This window comes from Corapipo altera, unplaced genomic scaffold (genome assembly GCF_003945725.1).
Source record: "Corapipo altera isolate COAL_440 unplaced genomic scaffold, ASM394572v1 45, whole genome shotgun sequence".
Classification (NCBI taxonomy): Eukaryota; Metazoa; Chordata; class Aves; order Passeriformes; family Pipridae; genus Corapipo; species Corapipo altera.
Window position 1 is genome coordinate 3,197,733 of NW_020884877.1, and position 23,217 is coordinate 3,220,949.

Genomic DNA, 23,217 nt, shown 5'->3' on the forward strand with positions numbered 1-23,217 from the left:
AATGCAAGTTCTCAAAATTCAGTTAAATCCTGCTTGTACTGTTCTTTTCTAGGCTTTGTCTTTACTTATTAAAGAGCTCTACATCTTCTTGCTTAAATGCAGCCACATCTCTTAAAATCAGTCTGTTGAGCTATAGCTGATCAACCAGTGTTCCCACAGTGCAAGTCCTCTCTCTGTGCTGCATCTCTTTTTCTACAGAGCTTTGCATGATGGGGGCTAAGGTGTGTCAGATCAGAAATTCCTCTGAGAAAAGCCACTCTTCAGGAATTGTGATGTATTCTGCATACTTGGAACACTTTGCAGTTAAATGGAATCCTGTAAACATGCAGTTATTTTTTGATAGAGGTAAATGTAAGACTTAATACCTAGCAGTGGAGCAACAATGCTAGTTTCAGGAAAGCTATGGCAAGGATACTGTCAGGCATTACAACATATCAGAATTATATAGACTTTTACTTCTAAGCATTTACTTTAATCATCACAAATCATTTAATTGGATATATAATATATATTTTAAAATGTGACAAGACTAACAATAAGGCTGCCATGGGGAAGCTTTATAAGGTATTTGTTCAGGTAATTCAGTTAGCAGCTCTGTTCTACTGAAAGAATCACTTTCTTGTGTGTTGTCCAAGTACCCAGTCCTTAGTACAAATACTACTAAAATCTACTGTTGTCTATAAAAAATTTATCACAGCATTCCTGAAAGGCAGTGATAAACAACTACTCCCATCCTTCTGCTGGGAATTGAGGCACTGAGGACGGAGTAATTTAAACAGAAAATCTGTTCAAGAACACCAGTTTTCAAATTATGGTCCAAATACAAAACTATCCATATCTTAATATTCTCATAGTTTTTTAACAGAAGCCCTCTACCATTCCCACCCGACCATCATTAGTCTCCTTCAAGTTGCATATAAAGCACACTAAGATGATACTGAAAATTAAAACCTATAAACTATGATCCCTTGATGTAATCTACATAAAACCCAGTCTCTGATAAACTGCTCCTCCCCTGTGGCTGGCAAGTGACAAAGGGCACAGCTACTTGCTTACCATGCATGCTTGGCTTAGTCTGTATTCCATCCTGAGCACCTCTTGCAGGTTCATGGAAGCTCCTTCTCTGAGCTGTCTGAGAGTCAACTTCAAGGATGTAGGTGACATCTTATTAATAGTCTGGGGAAGACATTAACAGTATTTTGATTCTGTTCAATTTAGACACATTTTAAAGTCTGCCACATTTTAAACTTTGTGAAGTAGATGATGGCACTCTTTTCCCTGAGCTCATTTTTGTCACACCTCTTCCTCCTGCTCCCTCCCACCATGCTGTTACACTAAATGAACTTCCTTGCATAAACTTTTATCAGCAAGAACTCTAGGATGTGTGGCATCACTCGTGGAAAGAACTCCTGAGATCACATAATTTTTTATCAAATTACTACTAACCAGAGAATCTAATGCAGTTTGAAAGCCATTTCCAAACCATCTTCTGGTTAAGTGAACGTGAGTGCTATAAGCAATTATACTTCACTTTTGAATATCATATTTATAGTCTAAATTGCTCTTAGATGTTACTGATATTGTAGCTGATATTAGTATTGCACAGCACTTCAGTTTTGTTAGGTACAATAGCATAGTAAGGTAATAGTAGTGAGATTGGCAACAAACTTTAACTAGTTGCTTTGAGAACCTTTAAAAAGACTACACAATATGCAAAGAAGAAAATTTTGGAAGAAAAAATATTAGAATAAATCAAACATAAATGCATATTTACCCAAGCTGCTTATCTGGCATCAACAGATACTGCAGTAATTTAGCCCTACATTGCTTTGTTGATAGGAAGCCTGGAGGTCTGGCCTCCCTTCTTTTGACAGAACTGCAGGCTATAAATATCACCCAATGCACAGGATCTGTTTAAGGCACACAAACAAATGCTGTAAATCTGGCTCTCATGAGTATCCTTTGATTAAGAGTGTGCCAGTCAACAGTAGGGGGAAGTGGGGAGAAAGACAAAAACCCAGTTAAGAAAAAAGAACTGAGCTTTAAAGCTTTATGGGTTGTGGGGAAAAGGAACTAATTCTTATTGTTGCTCATCTTTTTTTCTTAAACAAGACTCTTCTTTCCTGTAAATCCAACTAATAGCTCTTTATCATTCACAGTACAATAGACATTTCCTCATAATTAGGACATTTTTCCCACTACTGAAAAGCGGCAGATGGTAAGATTTGCCTCTTTACATTATTTTCATTGCAGACATTAGGCTCCTCACCACGGACTGAAATGGCAGGTTTCCAGTCATCAACAGTAACGTTTTTGCTAGCTTCCAATTACCCTTCATCCCTCTCCAGACACCAGCTGATACAGCAGTGACCCATTTTGCCTAGTTAAGCTGGAAAATATGCAATTGCTATACAAGCAGGAGGCTGTGCAATTGTGCCTTAAAAGCACTGGTTCTGTTGCTTGCACGTTGACCACTGTGTTTGGGAGAGAAGCTGGCCAAGAAAGAGCCAATCCTGGCTCCCAGCTGTTCCTGAGTCCTGGTCAAGCTCTCTAACAATAAGCTGCCTTTCAGCAGATAAAGAAATCTGCTACACCTCTCATTACATCATTCTGCAGTTCTCAGATGGGTGGCAGCTCTTCACTGGTCACCTTATTTCCTGTAATATGCTCTTGCTGGCTTTACCTTTCAACTGGACCTTTCTACCTTTGAGTTTCACATTCTGTCACTGAGATTAGACCAGGCTAAATGGTGTGCACAGTACAGCCAGATGGTTCAGTGGGTGAAACAGCAATGGCAAGTTCTTTCTGGTCAAAGAAAGCATTGGAATGGGGAAGATCTGAAAACAGCACTTAAAGCAGCTGCTGGATGCACTAGACTAGTTATCTTGGTGTATCAGTGAGGTTGAAGGTGGAGGAGGTGCTGGTATAAATCAAGCTGAAGGAAGAGGAACAAGGCAAGAAAATGGGTAGGTGTAATTGCAGAAAAATGAGTCACCAGTGTATCTATAAATAAATTCTCTGTACAGAAAGGAGGGGATTGGTGCTAGGGAACAAGCCTGAAAAAGAGAGAGGATAGGCTGAAGTGGGGAGTACTAAAATGCAAGAAGTCTTCATAGAAGTATTTGACATCTGATTCAGTATCTTTCAAACCATCTTGGTTTTGTCATAATGATCCCAAAAGCTACAAGCTGAATTTACAATAGACCTGAATGCCAATAAGGTACTATCAGAAGGTGACTGAATTAAGTGGCACTGGTTCAGTGGAGTCCCTTACAAGATTAACAGCAGGCATAGTGACTTTCTTTCACTTAAACAAACAAAAACCTCCCAGAGGCCCAGTACTTCACTTCCCTTGCAATAGATGAAGATACCCATCTCTTAATTCAGTTTTTGGTTTTATGAATCTTTCACAGAAGAAATTAAATATCTGATTCTACAATCTCACTTAATCCTACTGTTTAGCACAGAATGTATGCTGTTAGAAACTTGTCTGAAACATGTATTTGTTGACTCTAATAAGTCTTGGATCTGGAGAAAATGGGGGATTTGTTTTGTGGGGGTTTTTCCCATGAACTTCTGTATGGACCAAAGCAACTCAAACTAACGTAGTCTTATCTCTTGAACACAACAGACAGTTGTTCAGAAACTTTGGTCAACTCCAAGGACATTCATTTATGAATCACATGAAAGAAAAAAGCTGCTATAAAGTCCTATTAAAAACATGAAATAAGAAAACTGAAGAAGCAACAAAGCAGCCATTTTTTTTGTTCAGGAATTAAAAAAAAAAAAATCAGTTACACAAAACTGTAACTTTGAAGTAGATGACGCAGTTTTAAGTTCTAAATTAAAACTATTAAACAAATGTACCCCGCTAAACAAGGAAAAGGAACAGGGTTGTGTGGGTTTGGTTTGGATTTGTTTTTTGGGGGGGGTGGTTTTTTGGGGTATGTATAATAAGGCAGATCTGAGTTATGAGGCTGCAAATGAAGGAATAAAGTTGAGCAGGTTTGGGTAACTACAAACGTGGCAGAGCAAACCATCTCGTTAACATATTTCAGTAACAAAGTGTTTCCAGACATCTTGTATCTTTTGCTGTAGAAACTGTATTTTGAACAAAACACCCTGTAAGGGCTATGGGCTATTTTAAAATAAATTCCACTAGGTATGATTATGTTTTAAAGTGACATAAAATGGTATGAAATTAACTTAGGAAAAGCTACATGCAAATAATTCTTGACGGTTTTCGACCTCCACTGAACCTGATCAATGTAACACTCCTGCAGAATTATATCAAACATTATAAAATCTACAAATAAAATACTGTCTTTTAACTCAATACTATAAAGAATAAGAGCCACCAGAAGTGACTACTATTAACATGCTATCAAACTGTCTCAGCCAACCTTAATGTAGTTACTTTCCCTGCCATCTATAACAGAGGGGGAAAAAGTGAAGAACCGAATCACACAGTCTATATGGGTTGAAGGAAAATGGTAAAATTCAGATTTATAAACACGTAAAATTTTTATTTTGGCACCAGCACATTTTACTGCTTTATCCAATGAAACCTGAATACAAGTGGAAAAAATGAGCTTTCCCTTTTATTCAATTTTGCTTTGTGCTAAACTTCTTGCAATGTACTAGGCATAATGGTTGGCACAAAGATAATGCTAGAACTTCCTTTCTCAAAAACCGTTTGACGGTTCCAGTGACAGAGTGTTATAGCTTTAATTAAAAACTAAAAAGTAAAGTATGTCTATGACAGGATGTCTAATGTTAATGATACTACCTTCTAAAGTTCCTTCTGCTCAAATGAAGGTCAGAAGATGATGGATATTTTATTTTATTAAAAAAGCAAGATTTCTTAATGACACTTTTGTTGAAGAAATGCTTGAGTTCTATCCAATTGTAACTAATATTTCACTAGCTTGAAACCAAACTTTTACAAGGCACCTGAATACAGATACTTCAAAGCAAAAAAAGAAAATACACACATTATCTATAAATGAATATAAGTTGCTTCTTGCTTTTGAGGCTGAAGTATGAATTCTGTGTAGTATTGCTGTACATTTTTTGAGTAGTGACTACGTGATTCTGTGAGCAGTGACAGGATCCAAGGGAATGGCCTGAAGTTGTATCAGGGGAAGTTTAGGTTGGATATTAGAAAAAGGTTCTTCACCCAGAGGGTGGTTGGGCACTGACCAGGCTCCCCAGGGCAGTGGTTACAGCCCCAAGCCTGACAGAGCTCAAGGAGTGTTTGGATGACACTCTCAGCACATGGTGTGACTCTTGCTCTTGGGGTTGTCCTGTGCAGAGCTAAGGGTTGGACTCAATGATCCTTGTGGGTCCCTTCTATCTCAGCATATTCTGTGATTCTGTGATACATCCAACACTCAGGAATGCATTAAAAAGATCAAAAATACTTTGTGATGACAAATTTTTTCACTGTTTACCCAAATGAGGTATCTGGAATGGAAGAAAAAGAACAACACTGTTCTGGCTCTGGTTTATTCCAACCCTTGGCAATAAAATGAGAAGCTATAAAAGGGAATGTTTGTCCCCAACAACCCCTTGAGGGGAAAAGGGAAGGGCATTTTGGGTTTTTACTGATTACAGTTTTATGCACCACATGATGATACTCACATTGTGTAGTTTTACAGAGTTTTACTCTTGTCTGAACAGCACTACTGAGAATCTGAGGATCTTAGTCCAGTGTCCTATTGGTGTTATGCAGTATTAGTTATGTTAATAGGGAGAACAAAGTCTACACCATGATAAGAAAATACACACCCAAACTTAAAATTTTTAACAAAAATAACATAGAAGACATTACCTCTAGCTGCTTAATGGCAAAAGGAGAACCATCTTGCTTTAATTTTTTGACAATTTCTTCCATACTATTTGCTGAAAAAAGACTAACATTAAAATAAATTAGTCCATGAACTGCTTCAGCCTTCCACTGACCTATGAAGGGTGAGTAGCACTAACATTAGAAACAGTGTAACCAGTTGATTTGGCTTTTCTTAGCAATGTGTTCCATGTTGTTCCCTTTCAAGTAACTTGGTTGTCAGGCATCTCCCCTCCCTTTACAATTCTCTAGTGTTTCAATAAACCTCACTCACGAATTTATCTACAAACTTCCATTACTACCATCAGTCCTATCTGTATTTTTATAGCACATCAAGTCCTTAGCTATTAGCTCCGTTCTACCAGTTTGGTGTCAACATCTTTTGTCTCTAAACCTAGTTACTACCATCCTTCTTCAAGAGTTTTAGCTGTTTCTTGTCACTCTCACTTATTTCTCCTTCCTTCTCTGATACACAGAAGTTCCAAGCAGTCACAGAAATGGCCTTAAATGAATGAGTATAAATGTGCTATGTAACATTCCCTATTCAACTTGACAATTTCTCTCACAAATCCCCATCCAATTTCTATAGAAAATGTTCATTCTAATGTGCCATATGGTAGTTGCTTAATATAAGGGTGCATGACTCAGGCAAACATGCTCAAGTACTTAATATACTGATAAGTGAAATATTTAATGAGCTTCAAATAAAGCCCTCTAAAGACAAAACAGTTATTTAAACTTGGATGTCATTTCTCTCACCTTATCTGCAGAACATTGTTACTTGATTTAACATCACATTCTCTATCCACAATAACAAAAAAATGAAAAAAGATTGCTAAATACCTGTTAATCTTCTCCATGTGCTCATCAAGTACAAACTTCTTTTCTTGATCAACTGTGCACTATTTAAAAAGCAAATACCTGTTTTACTTGGTTATCTTAGACTGAAAATGTTATCAGTACTGAAAAATTTCAATGCCTTGTGTTACAGAAATATCATAAATGAACAGTTAATATTCATAAGACAGTGACATTTTTAATGAATTACAGTTTTTGCAGTGTGTATAAATGAAATTGTCACTTCATCCTGTGAATGTTAAAGATGTTGCCTCATAATGCAGTGCTTGCTCTGAGCTACTATGTATGCATATTCGACTGGGTGGTTATCTTGTACACAAGTAATTCTGACTATTCTATCAAAACATTTCTATAAAATACACTAAGGAAGTCAGTATAGATAATCTACCCAAAAACCTGAGATTGGTTAAAAAAAAAAACAGCTTCATTTTCTTTAAAAATATTCAGGTGTATATTTAGGCATTTTTAATGGAAAAAAAAAAAAGGTATTTCTCTTCCTTATCTTTTCTATGTCATTTTACAAAATTTTATTCAGACAGCTAAAGTGTGTGAAAGACCCATTGGCCTTATGTGGAAAGGCTGTCAAATGTCTCACATCTTCACATTAAGGGGTTTAGGACATAAGCAGATGTTTCAGGACCAGCAGCTGAAGCTGAGAAAGGTTCCCTGTCATTTCAGCTCTGATAACTAAAAATACACAGCCTCCTTTTCTGTATACTGCAACATATTCCTATTTCACAGCTTTCTATTTTGTGAGAATAATCAGTACTGCTAGGTTAATTAGCTTATCCCATTTATTTTTCTAATTAACCTTAATATATTAACTCAGTAATTCCAAAATAGAAATAACAGGAGTAGACACTGCTCATTTTAAAGCCAAACAAACTAGTTAAAAACTAGTTAAAACACATTAGAATTGAACAAACTAGTTTAACTCTGGAAGTTTTCTTTCTATTGAAATAAAATTACAATGCACATCAAAGCAGTTAAAATAGCCTCTAATTGTAAAGCCAAAAACTTTTATTTTTTATGCTCATTATTACACAGGCTCAACACAAATACTAATTATGTATTAATACAGTCATAGTCACCTCTAAAATCACAACAGAGCACCATGCATGGGTTAGTCCACTGGGAAAACAGCATCTTTCTCCCCCTGAAAATACTGCTTTCAGGTGCTTTTTCCTACAGTGTATCTGCCAATACTGATCCTATTGATAACTGCTGTGCTTATTCAGTCTTTCAGTTGCCTCAAGGTTACAAACATATAAAATACTTGAGAAGTCAAAGGAACAACTTAAGCCTTTAAATTCAGCCTTCAAATCTGGACTGCAGATGGCCTGCATCAAAATAATGCTAAAATTTATGTCACATGCATCAAGCTAGCAAGACATTTTTCAGGTTGATATAGAGAAATTTTCTGGGATGGAAATACAGCATCCATTTCCAAGTGAACAGTGCAGCATTTAATGGGCAGAATAACTTCTGCAGCCTCTGGATTAGGCCAGTAGTTCCACCCTTGCCATTTCTATTTGTCAGAATCCCTGAATTTCAGGGTAACTCCCCAGATCATATTTGTCATCATGTACACCCTCCAGTCTGCTCGTGGCTATCTATTTTGCCTTCTGCAAAGTGTGCTAGAAATCCAAGAATAACAGGGGGAAAATTAAGCAGCAATGTATTTTCTGCCTCGTCATGCTACTGGCTGGAAACTGAAGTACACACACAGAGATTGAGCTAATCACAGCAGGAATTTTTGGGGTATCCAAAATGAATAAAAGGTGAAGAAGGACTTTTCAATTCTGATTTTCACCACTGTAGGCATTAGTGCTACAAATTAGTATTTTATAAAGGGCAAAGAGTTTGGGAATCCATTATTTTCAACTGTAAAAAAAAAAATTATCAGTAGCACAGATAAAAAAAGAATGTCTTTATATATATATAACAATTTTGCTTGATTTCAATAACTGATCAGATTACCTTCTTGTGGTAAGAGTTCAGTAAGTCTGCTATATTTTCTTTTGAAGGTGATTTCAGTGCTATCAGGTCTTTCTCTAAGGCAGGTAGCTATTAAAAATAAGATTTAATTACAAGTAAGTAAAACAAAATCTACTTGAATTATTTCTGCTGGTGCTATACTACTGGTAATAGTAGTATGCATGTATAAACACACCCCCCCCAACTTTCTGACAGATCTTAAGGAGGTACTAAGCAAACAGTAAAAGGAGCCAGAGTTCATTTTTCAGTGTTGAACCATCTGGATTTAATTATGTCTGCAGTGATCAGCAAAGAACTCTTCTTCCCAAGCAGGCCCCCAGTGCAGTGCTACAGATGCAGCAGGTAAAGCAAGGCTACACCAGTCTCAGAGGAAAGAGCAGGAGTCTGGCAACAATGCTGTCCTCAAAGCAGTATTTTGCCAGCTCCACAATGACAGTCATGAATCTTCATGCAGAGAAGGAAAGCAAGTCATGGTTTCTCCTTCATTTAAGTCCATTCCAGTTACTCTGACTTTATGAAACACCCTAATTTTTACACTTCCTTACAGGCACTGTAAGAAACAAATACCTGTTAAGCAGACTGATAAAAACCACATTAATTTAATGGAGTTTTACCTTGATTGAAAACTTAGCAATCGTATAAATCTCTAGTTTCATACACAACTGTCTTGAACTGTAAAATTTTGTAAGCAACTTCCATTATGCTGAGTAGATCATGCCCTTCCAACAGCAGAATTGTGAAGACAACAACATTTGCTCCTTCCTCCAAGCAAAGCTGTTGTTATCTGGCAAGTGTTAGAATGACAGCTTGAGAGTATCTTACCATCCCTGTTCCCAGGGCATGGCCAGCTAATGTCACTGTGCTGCTGCAGACACTCAAGTTGGTAAAAGTGTACTGGGGTGCTAAAACCTCAAACCTGTCATGGTGGTTGTAGGCTGTGCCCCTGCCAGCACTGTTAGCACGTTACCTTTTCGGATTCCACAAAATGTGTAGCGATGCCAGCTTTTAGTACATCTCTTCCTTTCAGCCTGTATCCTGTTAGTCCGAGGTAATAGCCAACCCTTCCTGAGAGCCTTGGCAAGAAATAGCCTCCACCTACATCAGGAAACAGGCCTGCAACAGACAACAAAAACACAAGTGAAGGGAGAAGAATTTGTACTAATCATCACTTAGTAGCTACTTCTTCTTGTCTGACTTTCATCTCCCTGACAGGCACAGAACTGTGATTGAGTTTCTCCTTGACTTGGTTTGACATTTCTCTGTCATCAAATCCCTTCCTAAAAGCAAACTCTCAAACACCTTCCAAACTGCATCCTTTCCACTAGCACATACTTTAGAATAAATACTATTTTTTGGTATTTATTTTTATTTGCCAACAATTTGAGATATTTTTAGGTGCTTGAAGAATCAAGTGTGTTCTCAGCAAAGAAACAGAAGTGACACGAAGAATTGTGAAATAATTTCTGCAAACTTGAACTGGATGCTGCTTTTTCTCTGAAATCTTTTATTATGATAAAAATATCAAACAGTGATGAAGTTCCTCTTGCACAGCTTAATTTGAACAAATTTTGGGGCTGAGAATTCAATAGTAGATCAAAAATATTGACAGGGTCTTCCTGAAGGTGGGGGTGCAAGAGGCTGAGCTGGTACCTGGCTCTTTGACAGGACTATGACTAAGCTGAAAGTAAAAAAAGATTTTTAAACTTTCCGGTTTAGTGACTGTCTTACATTTATATATTTTTTAAATCAACAGATTAGGGTAATTTTTTTAAAATTTAAAGTGTGAATAAAATTTAAAATACTTTTAAAAGTTGTAATTGAAAGATATCTACCTTCTGTTATATACATTGATCACCAAAACAAATTCAGACACTTTTTGTAACATACTTAAGAAAATTTTAGCTTAGCTATATCAGTTTCAGAAATCTGAATGGATGGAAGCAGTGTCCAGTTACTACTTTGAAATCATCACCAATGGTGCATTCATGACACTGAAAGTCTTTTGAAGAAATGAAAGGTGTGGTGGTGTTTTTTCACTGTGAGAGAAAAGTGAAAAAAACACAAAACCAAAAACAAATGAAAAAGAATACAAATGAGCAATAGGAATCTCATAAACACTTGCCAAAGCAGAGATACTAACTGGGAAAATTCAGATGCACATAAGGAGTTTAAGTGCAGTTCTGATAGAAAGTGGTAATTTCTCACTCACAAGTAATTGCTTTCAGTCACAAAAAGAGTCAGTGTCTGTATTATGGAAAAGATCCTATCACAGGAATTTTAAGATGTGGGAAATCAGTGATCCTGGAATAGTCCTCCCCTCGGACAGAATCGAGGGGAGGCTTCTTTCAGACAGCTGCTCTTCAGTGTTTTCCTCTTAATGATCTTATTATCAAACCCATCTCTCAGTTCCTCCTCTGATTCCCTCTGGGTCCTCTCTCTGTTCTGCTGCTTCTAATACAATGAAAAGGTGGTTTTAGGAGTCACTTCCTATCAGTAAAAGTTGCAGTATTTTACTCCCACTCATCTGTGTGGTGTCATTAATGGATTTATTCTTCATCCCACAGGCTACTGAGACATACAGCTCTTCTCCTGAAGTGCTGAATGCCTTGCTAACACACTTTAAAAGCCCAATTAGCCCCAATTCATCACTCACCTTTTTCATCTGTACTCACATTTTCAGTAGTCTGCTCTACATTTTATGTTCTCATTTTGAGCCATCAAAACATTGATGCCAAGACTTTTATTTAGTTTTATGTTTCTATTCATCTGTCTCCCCTTGGATATCCTACTACTGAAAAAAAAAATCCTCATTTCAAAGTGAAACCTGACTTTAAAATGCCCTCCAAAGTAAAAAGGCAATTACTTTATTCTGTCCATCCACCAGAACTGCAACAGCAACAATCTTTCTTGGTTTTGCTGTAATTAAATTAGAATAATACCAATGCTGGACCACTGTTCTCCCTATGTTCCAGTAAAATTCTAGAGGAAAAGACATCTTCCTACTGGGATCCATAATGCCCTTCCACTTGACCATACACAGGGAAATCTGTTCTAAATAAACTGTGCAGTTGATTCATTTAAGTTGCTTTAGAGGAAAATAAATCTAAATTGAATGAAGGTTTAATTATTACGGAATTTACAAACAGGATTAGTGAAGATGTAACTAATCCACTTTAAACTTACTTGGTTGTCTAAACACAGTCTGCTATAGCTTCTGTATCTTTTTCAATGTCCCTGTCTTCCATTTTTCTTATCATTTTACCCCTCTTGTCCATGTTCTACATATTCCTCTTAATTCTCTCAACAATGCTTCCCATATGTTTCTCCTTGCTACTGCGGTTCCCTTAATGTGTTCCACTTCTTTTGACAGTATTTACCAATTATTTCTCAAATTCCTACTTAAATAAGAGAAGAGCTGTGTTACTGCTGGACTGACCAGGCTAGAAGCCTATGCCTGTGGTGCTGACTTGCAGTCTGTGCTCTTTGCTGTAATCCCAAAGGTGCAACTCTGCATTTGCCAGTTGCAAATAAAATAAAGGCAGTGCTACTACATTCTTACCTTGTCTGTAGAGGGGGTTGGAAATTTATTAGTTAATGACTTCTAGAAAGCTAAAAACTTAGGAGGGATATACATGAAAGTATCCATTATTAATATAACATTATGTCAAAGCCCACCTCTTACAATATACTTCCTTCTTTTGTTCTTCCCACTACTAGTTTTTCCACACCCTCCTACATCTAAGCTGCTTTCCAGTGCTTTGTATTATCTGTGTCAAACTCCTACAATCTACAACTGCCTTTTATTTCTATTTGCAAAGTGGCATATTTATCCATTTATTTACAGTTGTGCATAAATGCAGAATAATTGTGTGAAAATGTAGCAGCTGAATGAATGCTTTGTTTTCATTTCACAGCAAAGGTGTCATGCCTACTGAAATAAGTGAACACATGAAAAAATCAATTAATCCAGTGTCTAGAGAGCTAGACATTTTAAGAGCACACACAGAGATCAAAAGAGCTAAGCTTTTAAATCCAAACAGATTTCAGTGGTTTTACTTCTAATTGATCCTAAAAAGGGTTTAATTACTTCCTTTCCTAAGCAAGTTCTAAGCTTTTCCTTTACATGTCTTCACAGTCTATTTTTGTTTAAGTAAGTCCTTGGCAACACAAGAAATGTATGTAAAGAACAGAATTTTTTTTAATGTAAAACTACTCATATCTTTACCTTTGAAGAAGAAAGTGAAGGCACTTTTATTATTAGAATAATTTTATATGTCAAAGAACTTCTCTGTTTAGTTTTTAAAAAATTACTAATACAAACTGTTTCCTTCAAACGGCTTTCATGTACAATAACTGATTATGAAATTCAGAGTTTAGCACATTCATGTTGTATTAATGCTTGAGATATTTAGTTTACCAAGTTTTCCTTCAGCATAAAAAATAGTTGGGAGGTCTGCAATAGCTTTTGCTTTTCTCATCTCAAATTTGCTTGTTCAGGAAAATTGCATTAGATTTATCAGCCAGCACGAATTGCTGTAATTTTTTTTCAGGAGTTAAAATGATAATGAGCTTCCTTATATTTGGGTGGTTTACTGTGCTTTATTTCCCTTGACACTTGCATTGGGAGGGTTCACTTTAATCTGACTGACTTTTCTTGAGCCATACCTCCATCTTCATGTAGCTCTGAGCTACATTTTCTTTTGTACATCTCAGAGTTGACAAAAAAACTGTAGGATCAAACACTACAAAACACAAGGAGCGTGTTGCTGTTTAAAAAAAACAGACACTCCTGAAGACACTGTGATCTCACCTAGACACAGTCTCTGCACAACTGTAATGGGCCTACATTAATAACCTACAAGAAAAGCTGGAATTTCAAAATCAGTCTCATTAACACTGCAGAGCAGCTGTGTAGCACAGGCAGTTGGACTCACAGAGTCCCCAAGGTAAAGCTGAAGTAGCTGCACTGGGATCTTCAGACTTCATCTGCCTACATCTGTAGCACAGACTTAGTTCCTTGGATCTGCTTCTGTTTCTGAAATATCCTGACAGCCTTTGCATCACTCTAGACAGTTAGGAACCTTAATGATCAACTCCCAGAATGTAGGTAAGTTTCTGTTAATTTAATAGAAAATACTTTCCATATATGGTCATCTTCAATTCCCTTTTAAAATTCTTTCATTACCACCACAGCTTTCAGTCAAAGAGGTTTCATCCTGATTACACAAACAGTGAAACCTTAAACATATTAACACGTGATAATCTGTTAAATGCTTACCTATTGCTGTTTCTGGCATTGCAAAAAGTGTCTTTTCTGTAGCAACTCGAAAATGTCCATGAATTGAGAGGCCAACTCCCTGTGCATGGAGCAAAGGACACAGTTATAAAATTATTTTTACCAGTAATCATAACCCTGTGTTACACACCTCTTGCTTTGCTCTACCATTTAAATAAAAGTAGATTTAACACATGCATCTCAAGAAAATATTAAAAGGTCTTTCACGGTTCAAACACTAACAAAGCATCATACTACCTTTATGATTTGGCTGAAACAGCATTCTGTGCTTTGAAAGACTGATGAGTCACCCAGAGATTACCTTCAAAAACCCTCAGGTGACAGCAACAGAAATGGGTGACCCTGTTATCTCCACTAGCCCACTATGAGGGCTGCTATCCCTTTGCTAATGTCACTCCATCTATAATTTTTGCATGTACCTGAAATCACTGACAAAAAAAAGCCAACACACGAATTGTACAAATTTGTCATTCTAATACTTCTAAAAGAAATAATAATTAACTGTTCTTCTAATGTGATAATTACCTATGTTATAAACACAGAAGTGTTTTAAACAGGAGAAGCCTTCAGCATTACTGATTAAAATTCAGAGTATGTGGTTAGAAACCCACTGTTTAACCTGGGCACTTGTGTTCACCAAATCAGAAACAGAATTCACATTATTAAGTATCTAGCCTTCTTCTCTAGCAGCCTGTCTTGATGAGACACTTCCCTCAAAAGCAGAAGAGTTTCTGGTGTTGTCTATCACATATTTTCTGATTTAGGCAGAAAGCAAGCAGCAAGGCCCAACAAAAAAAAGTATTTTCACTTCACACAAAATTAATTTAATTTAGATAAATGTTCAAGAGGCAAATTGGCAAATATAAAGAAAAATGGTAATCTGACAAAGTTACTACTACTTAGTAATAATATTTGAAGTAATCCAAGTATATTTAGATTACAGGGCATAACCACAATATGTATATTGAGGTCTCACTTCTCAAAGCTTATTTACATGATACATGTTAATAGAAATGCATGTTTGAGTGTATCTGGAGACAAAACCCTCTACTGAATAATTCACAAGAAGTTCCTTCATACAAATATTATCTCTCTCTTCCTTTCCACTGTTTCAGGTTACTCCTGTTCCTCACTGTTAAATTTCCCTTGGTTAAGTCCTTCTACCTATCCACTTTTTTATGTTAAAACTAAGATATCTTAAATATCATTGGCCAAAAGAAGTCAGTGTTTAATGAAGAAATAATAGATTTTAAATAACATTTCTAATGGTTTAAATATTAAAAAAATAGTACTTTACCCACCTAAGGCTACTAGTTTTCATAAACATCTTCATGCATTTCATACTTTTCATCTAAACCAGTGGGATTAATTGGGTGATACTCTCTTGGGCCAGCAGTATATATTTGACAGGCTTTTAAGGTGAGAGTAGAACATCTTTTCATTTTTCTTATTACACAGATCTTTGGGTGGGTTTTACACTAAAATTTTAAAAACTTATCTCAATTTAATATAAATTACATTCATTTCCTTCTGTGGCCTCTCTTACAATTCTGCCCAGCAAGAAATTAATTGTCACTGTTTATTCCATTAGGGTCATATGTAACTAAATTTGAAAATATCTTCGATTTTTTTCTGTAAAATGAACATCTGCCAGTCTAGTGTTTTAATATAGGGGTATGAAGTTTTTAAGATTCCAGTTTAATTTCCTGAGAAATGCACCCTAAAGGCAACTGGTTATCAAACTGGATTTTATATTCAGAAACTAAGCCAAATGTGTGCACATGAAGTACTGCTATTCCAAGGAGGCAAATGGGATTTGAGCAAACATCTGAATCTTATTTGCCCAGGGTACCATGTTCTGTCTCATCCTTATCTGTCCTTCAGCCCTTTTCTTGAGGACTGGTCAGAGGCTGTACCCCTCATCTGAGCAGCACCAAGAGCAGTGCCCCTGTGTTTAGCTCTCTTGCAAATGCAAAGCTACATTCACTCCTAGAACAGCTCCAAAAGTCTTAAATTAAATGGAAATGTGACTTCATAACTTCCAACTTTTTAAATGTCACAACAGCATGCTTTCACTGCATTTAGTAAGGCCTGTTGTTATTTTTACACATGTTCAGCAATAGTGATGACCTTTATTTATAAAGATAATGAAATTAAAAAATCATGCCCATTTTGCTCTAATGCTTAAATTAATTTTTGTTCTAATCCCATATCTAAGAACACAAATACCATCTATCATAAAGCATTTTTTCTGGCTTATTTTCTAGATAGTCTGAATTTTTTGTAAGGACTTAAATTTTTAGCTTGAGTATTAAGTAACAAAGACTCGAGTGTGAACTCCACAAAGGGAGCTTTTCTTCCAAACTTGTTCTTTTTTTTTCAGAGTGATAAAAATAACTGTAAAGTTTTAATAATAGAAAGTTGAAAGATGTAATTTTCTTTTGAAAGAAGTAATTAAATCAGATTTCACTTTCTCAAGTGCTTAAGCCATAATTGGATTTGTTTTCTAGACAGCCTTCAAAGTTTTATAGTATAGATAACAGCCTTATTTCAGATGTATATTTAAAAGATTGAAATTATATTTACTTTTTATCCATTATAAAGAAAGCAGTGCAAATATGTCCTTACTTCTTTGAAGATCATTTCTAAATAATCCAATGTTACAATAAAATTAGGAGAGAAAATGAGTTAATGCCTTGAGGGTAACAAATCCCAGTAATTTATTTAACTGGTGATCATCATATGCTTTTTTTTGTTTATTTGCAACTTCCCAAATCATTAACATATTCACTGTATGTGTCTAACCTTCTAGATCTAATACAGATGACAGATACTTATTAGTTTAATATACTGTAACCCTGAACTCTTCCAGTCAGAAGTCTAAATGCGCTCCTCCATTTCTGGATTCTCTAATTTTTTTTCTTTAATTTAACTGAAATCTTACATATGTAGAGCCCCACCTAGGAGGCCCTTCACACTATTAAAGTATCTGCAGTTGGGCTGTGTTCACTTCACCAGATAGTTCCAGCATTTACACATACAAGGCTTGGTGCTATAATGTCTTTATTAAAATACAGTATATCCTGCCTTGTCAGAGTCCTACCTTTCATGATCTTAAAATATATACTGAAGTTAATATCTTCCTTTTGCCTTTTCCAAGATAATACATTCTCATGGTGAATCAGGCTTGTACTGGCTGGGAACTTTTTTTTTTTCCCTGACAGCTGAATGTTTGAACTTTGTAAAGAATAATTAAAGAATGAGACTAGAACTTAAGGAGAATTAAGAAATGAACAAGCAACCAATTCAAACTACTGGGCTGGTTTTGGCTGGGATAGAGATAAATCTCTTCACAGTAGCTCCTTCATCCTACGGGGCTGTGTTTTGGATTCTGCTGAAAGCAGTGTTGATAATATGGAGATGTTTTTGTTATTACTGAGCAGCACTTGCACAGGGTCAAGGCCTTTTCTGATTCCCACCCCACCAGCGAGGGGGCTGGGGGTGCACAAGAAGTTGGGAGGGGACACAGCTGGGACAGCTGACCCCAAGTGACCCAAGAGATATTCCACACTATGCTCAGAACATAAAGTGGGGGGGAAAACGAGGAAGGGGGAATGTTTGGAGTGATGGTATTTGTCTTCCCAACTCATCATTATGTGTGATGGCTGGAGATGGCTGAACACTGGGAAGCAGTGAATTAATTCCTTGTTTTGCTTTGCTTGTGTGGGTGGCTGTTGCTTTACCTATTAAACTGTCTTTATCTCAACCCATGAGGGTTTTCACTTTTACCCTTCCCATTCTCTCCCAGTCCTGCTGGTGGGGGAGTGAGCAAGTGGTTCTGTGGGGCTTAGTTGCCAGCTGGTTAAACCATGACAACTACCTTTCTGTAGGGTTTATTTATGAATTAATTAGAAACATAGATAAGAACAGAAATGGTGTAAACATCTGTTCACAGACAGAAAAGCAGACCTGTGTCACAGCAAAACCACACATCACACTTGCCTATTTACTAAACAACCGAACTCAGACGATGAAGGAATCACTGCCTAGGAAAGCTTAAGTGACAGAATAAAAGAAATACAAACAGAAAAGGCCTTCAGGAATGTTGCTTGTGTCACCTTCACTAGGCTGATAAAGAATTTTTAGCTGTTCAAGCAAACACTTTTCTGATAATACTGATATTGATACTGTCTGCAGCTAAAGTCCTGTTGTAACAGTTCCATCCAGTGATTACACTCATTTTTAACTAAGTGCATGAGAATACAGTTCCTGGTAGGGCCAGAGCCACAAGAGAAATGTGGCAATCAACAAACAAACTGAGCATAAGACAACAAAGGGTAAATATATTTGCATACAGATGTGAAAGAACAGCCAAGGTGCAGCAGAAATGTTTTCCAAAGCATTAGTTGGCAGCACAGTGAGTGGAGCTGATTCAGGAAGCAGCAGGAGCTTATAGATCAAAATCATGGATCAAAATTATAGATCAAAAATCATGGATGTAAGAGCATTACCCCCTGCATCCAGACACAACAAATCTTAAACTGAATAGAAATTAATCTACGTTCCTCATCAATGTTATGGACCACTCCAAAGAGTATAATCCATTTTTATCTGGAGATACTAACAGAGAAGACAACACAGTGAACCAGAGCAGTGCAATGTAACAGATCAATCTGGACCTAGAATATCATTTTCTTTGGCTGATGACACGTTAATCAATTCTGTGCAAGTATTTAAAAAACGCCATCAAAAACCAGTGGGGTTTGTGAACTTTTCAATCATTTAGTGTGGTATTTTAAAACATAAAATATTAATGTAATATGATTAAAATATAAAATATTGATATCCATATACAGATTACATATTAGAGATTCTCAGTCCAAATTCCTACAGATACACAGAAGCACAATGAGTTGACTGGAAACAGATTATCTGTAATAATACCTGATGTTTCAGTCTTGCTCTTCTGACCCCTAGGTATTCAAACAAACTTGATCCAACTACTTTAATAGTAATGATTTAGGTCAGCTTCTTCTTAAAGTGAAATTTGGGGAAAAAAATATGTAGGCCATTCTGTGCACCAATGCTGTCACAGTGAGTGTCCTTTATCAACAAATAAATTTAGACTGAATTTTTAGAAGTTCTGGTTTGATCTTTCTGCTACAGCTTGAATTTATCAGTGATCTCAAACGGGTTTTACTAGGGTACTTATCATAATCTGCACAACTTTTTACGGACACAAAACTTGTGCTGCAACAGAAAGAAAACAGAAGATATAAGACCTAGATTTGAAAAGCCCATAGCAAAAGTAATTAATTGCTGGCAAGTGCAATTTTTTCTAGTGTTAAATTTGAAAGCATCCTTTTTATCCCAGTGTTGTTTCCCTATACATAACTGACCACGTGTGTTCAGAAAGACAGTAAGTTTGGCGTTTTTATTGTTTCTAAAACTCTAGAAGACAGCTCTATCCCTTTGTTCCTCTGTATCACCTAAAAAATGTAGGTACTGCAAGAAATTTCTATGGCCAACTCATGACATCTTAATGTCTGCAGGAAGGGCAGACAAGTGGGAGGGAACCTGTTTCAGCAACTTGCATCAATGCATAACTGAGCTTTTAGGTTTTATCTTAAAACTGAAGAAACACTTCTTGTTCTTAAAGACAGGCATGTGCAACAGAACTTTGTTTAAACAGCAGCACAGTTATTTGGGATGACAGGAGTGAATTGAGGGGATTTTGTAATGATGCTCTATTTCTCTGGAGAAAGTGCTTAAAAAAAGTGTAAGACTGATTAAAACAAACTCAAGGAGAAAATGAGCACTCAAATTCTTCTGGAGTTAAGAAAAATGAGCAGAAATATGAAAGGATGGAGAAGCAGGCAAAGATAATTCTCTTCAGAACTTTTATTCCTTGATCTATAATAAAGGGAAGTAGAGGAAAATAATGAGATAACTCTCAATATGTGACTAGGTATGTACAAGAAGGTCTAGAATGAGAGAAAAATAGTGAAACTTTTAGCAAGAAATAGTCTGATTGTTTCTGGAAAGAACAAATCTGTGCACAAGCCAGCAAAAATCTCAGTCGTTGCAGAGCTGGAAGAGGGGAGGAAGAGTTTTCCTTACTGTACCAATACTGACCCATAACTTAAAATACTTGTTTTCAAGACGGCGCTTCATGATAAACCCTTTGGGGAATAACATCAGGCGCAAATCCTTGAGCCTTCAGTGGTTACTTTTTGTTGATGTCGAGAGCTGCCGCTGCCATAGTCCGATTAGCTACAAAATGAAGAGCACCGTTTATCCCCGGGATCAGAGGGGAGGGCCCAGCAGGCAGGCCCAGGCGCCAGATGGTAAACACGCTGTAACAGCAGCACAGAGCCAGCCCCGTCAGGATTGCCTCAGCATTGTTTGCAACATCCTACCTTGCAAAAGCTAACTGGTGCACAAGGCAGTCTCACAACGATTTGTTTGCACTTGCAAGATCTGTATTCTGTTTGACAGTAAAGAGCTGCCTTCAGCTTTGAAGCGCTGGCACAAAGCAGGCCACAAGCTTCTGTGTGGCACACGGGCCACATGAGTTACCAGAGGGAGGGGGAGAGGGGAGAGGCAGGGAGAAAACTGGAAAGCAGCTTATCTAGGTTTAGTATGACAATTACTTTTACTTCAGGACAGATTTCAGAGCATAAATTAAAACGAATCCAAAGATGTTCAAGTTTCAGAGCATGATGGCTGACAAGAGGCATGACATATTTATAAAATATTGGGAGAAGTCCCAAGGAGCACTGACATTTCGGGGTTCCAGTTTCCTATCTCTAAAAAAAAGGTTAAAGGGGTAATAATGTCTATTACAGTATAGAAGTGCTATGTAAAATAACAACTTTTCATGAAGTCACTCCAAGCCATTGATATGTACATTAATAACTAATAAGCAAAATTTCTACACTTTGCAATAAAATTTGCATCCCAAATTAAACCACAAATGAACAGCTTTGTTCTGTGGGCAATATCCACTTGTGAATACACACTCCTCTAATTAAAACCTGTATCACAAGTGGGGAAAAAAAGTGCGATTTTTTTTATATATGGTTAATTCTAATGTTTCCTAGTTTTTGAATGTTAGTCTCAAATGCTGCTCTCTACATTTCTGAGTAAAAGCTATATACACACAACTTAAATGAATACATCCTAAAAGCAAATTAAAAAAAAAACACCAAAAAACCAAAACAACAAAAAGAAAAAACCAGTAGATGGGAAGACATATTACAGTGTGAAGGAAAATGGGGAGCTCCCCCTCCCCTTTATAGTATACACCTGAGGAATATCAAAAGACACCTAACTTAAGCATTTATGTAGTAGCTGCAATGATTGCAGCCTATCATATTTGTCTGGCTTCTTTTCCTACAGATTGTCTATTAACAGCTCATAGTTCAAGGGAGATCATAATGAAGTAAAGCAGTCTGTTGTCTTTACACTTCCTACCTTCTTTCAGCCTTCAATCACTTCAGCTAAACAAAGTGAAGTGCCAATATTCAGTGCTTGATGAGATTTTAAGTTTGGTTTCAGACACAGGCTCACAATTTTTATTTAAATACTTTTTATGGAAAAGAATAGGTGAACATCTTATTTCTGTGACTGAGAATGATTTCTGTTAGAAATACTGATTCCTAAAAAAATGTCACAACTTCATGTAATACCTGTGGAGCAAACTCCTCCACAGCTTTTGGCCATTTATTCCATTCAAGAACCTCAAATAGCTAAGAAGCAATCAAGTTTTTTTTCCATACAAGGCAGTGATGGGAAGCAGGCCAATTCCTACTGTAATGCCAACACACTCTTTGGGCAGTAAGCATTCCTAAATACACATAAGAGCACAGGGGATTAACTTTTTTTTAACCACTTTCAAAACCTGCTGATTGATTTCACTACCACTGCAGTTAATCTAATATTTTGCACGTCAGGTGTATACTTTTGCCTACTGAAAAACTTTGCTACCAAGGAAAATTACACATATGAGGTAAATCTCTATTCAGTCTTTCCCCACAAGTCTCAGAACATTATTATAAAGAGTTAATGTTGGAAATACACAAAGCATTTCTGAACAAACTCGTATAACTATAAAACCTTTTCAGAACGTGTGAAGTAAAATTTCATAAATATGCCAGGCTAAAACTGAAAACTGCAAATTCACTCAAAAAAATTCTTAATTAAATTTTTGACAAGTCTTTATTGATTAAAGCAGGGTAAAAGGCTTAAAAACAAGTGAAGAGGATTCCTAAGGAGGGTTAAAAAGTCACCCTTCTCCAAAAGTCAAATTCTTCTTAAATCATTACTAAGATAAAAAGATTTTTACATGATGCAAGAGAGAATAATAATACAGAGAAAAAATGCAAACTTCAGCTAAGCAAATTTAGGCCCCCAAGTCCCTCATATCAGATCCTGAGATCTGATTTACAATCTAACAATGTCAGAATCTGGAAAATTGCTGAAAATTAAGTGGCACTAATGTGAAAAAGAACTAAAGTTAAATGTTAGGTACTTAAGTCACTCTTCTACTGCAACACAGACAGATGCAGTAATTCTGATTCTGTATTCCAGAAGTGATGCACAGGTAGATGCACAACAGAATGAATATTTCCAAACCATAGAGTAGGTTCAGGAATTTGGCTGCATCTGTTTCTCTGGAACACCTGCATAAGGCCTTGATTAAAATGATGTCACTCAATAAACAGCATTCTGAAAAAGCTTTGTGCTTTGAACTGCAATGTTTCTGATGCACAGGTTCCTTCCACTAACAAGGCAGGGAAACATAGCCTGGATGGTATCACTGGGAAATGGAGGGCACCATCCTCTGACAGAATATTAAGAGTTACCAGCAGTTTGCCATCAAACAGAGAGGGCACCCCAGCTGAGGTCATGCAGAAGCTACTCATTAATGACACTTCATTTGAAGTTTTCATTATCTGCCTGGATGATGAAATAACAAAGATTTCTATAATTTACAATTTCCTTTTGAGTGAGGCAAACACTTTGAAGGGTAAGATTCAAAACAGTCTCACTTTGGAGAAACTAACATACCAGAAGAACTACACTTAAGAAAGCCAAATCAAATGCAGAGATGACAAGCATGTTTTCTGTGGAACAAATCCCCACACAGTTTTCAGGGGTTTACAGCAACCATGAAATCAATACAAATAATATAATGCTCTTGTGAAAAGAGCTA

The 23,217-nt window shown here is 36.6% G+C and overlaps 1 protein-coding gene across 5 annotated transcripts in view; it reads right to left on the minus strand.

The window, feature by feature from the left end:
• Positions 1-23,217, minus strand: part of HIBCH (3-hydroxyisobutyryl-CoA hydrolase) — a 50,649-nt gene that overhangs the window by 7,107 nt on the left and 20,325 nt on the right. For all 5 annotated transcript variants that reach the window (XM_027637214.1, XM_027637216.1, XM_027637218.1 and 2 more), the window contains 6 exons: positions 13,983-14,061; positions 9,672-9,817; positions 8,687-8,773; positions 6,692-6,750; positions 5,834-5,915; positions 1,057-1,176 (listed from right to left, as the gene is read on the minus strand). In XM_027637214.1, coding sequence (XP_027493015.1) covers positions 1,057-1,176; positions 5,834-5,915; positions 6,692-6,750; positions 8,687-8,773; positions 9,672-9,817; positions 13,983-14,061 — 573 coding nt within the window. The remainder of the gene's footprint in view (positions 1-1,056; positions 1,177-5,833; positions 5,916-6,691; positions 6,751-8,686; positions 8,774-9,671; positions 9,818-13,982; positions 14,062-23,217) is intronic.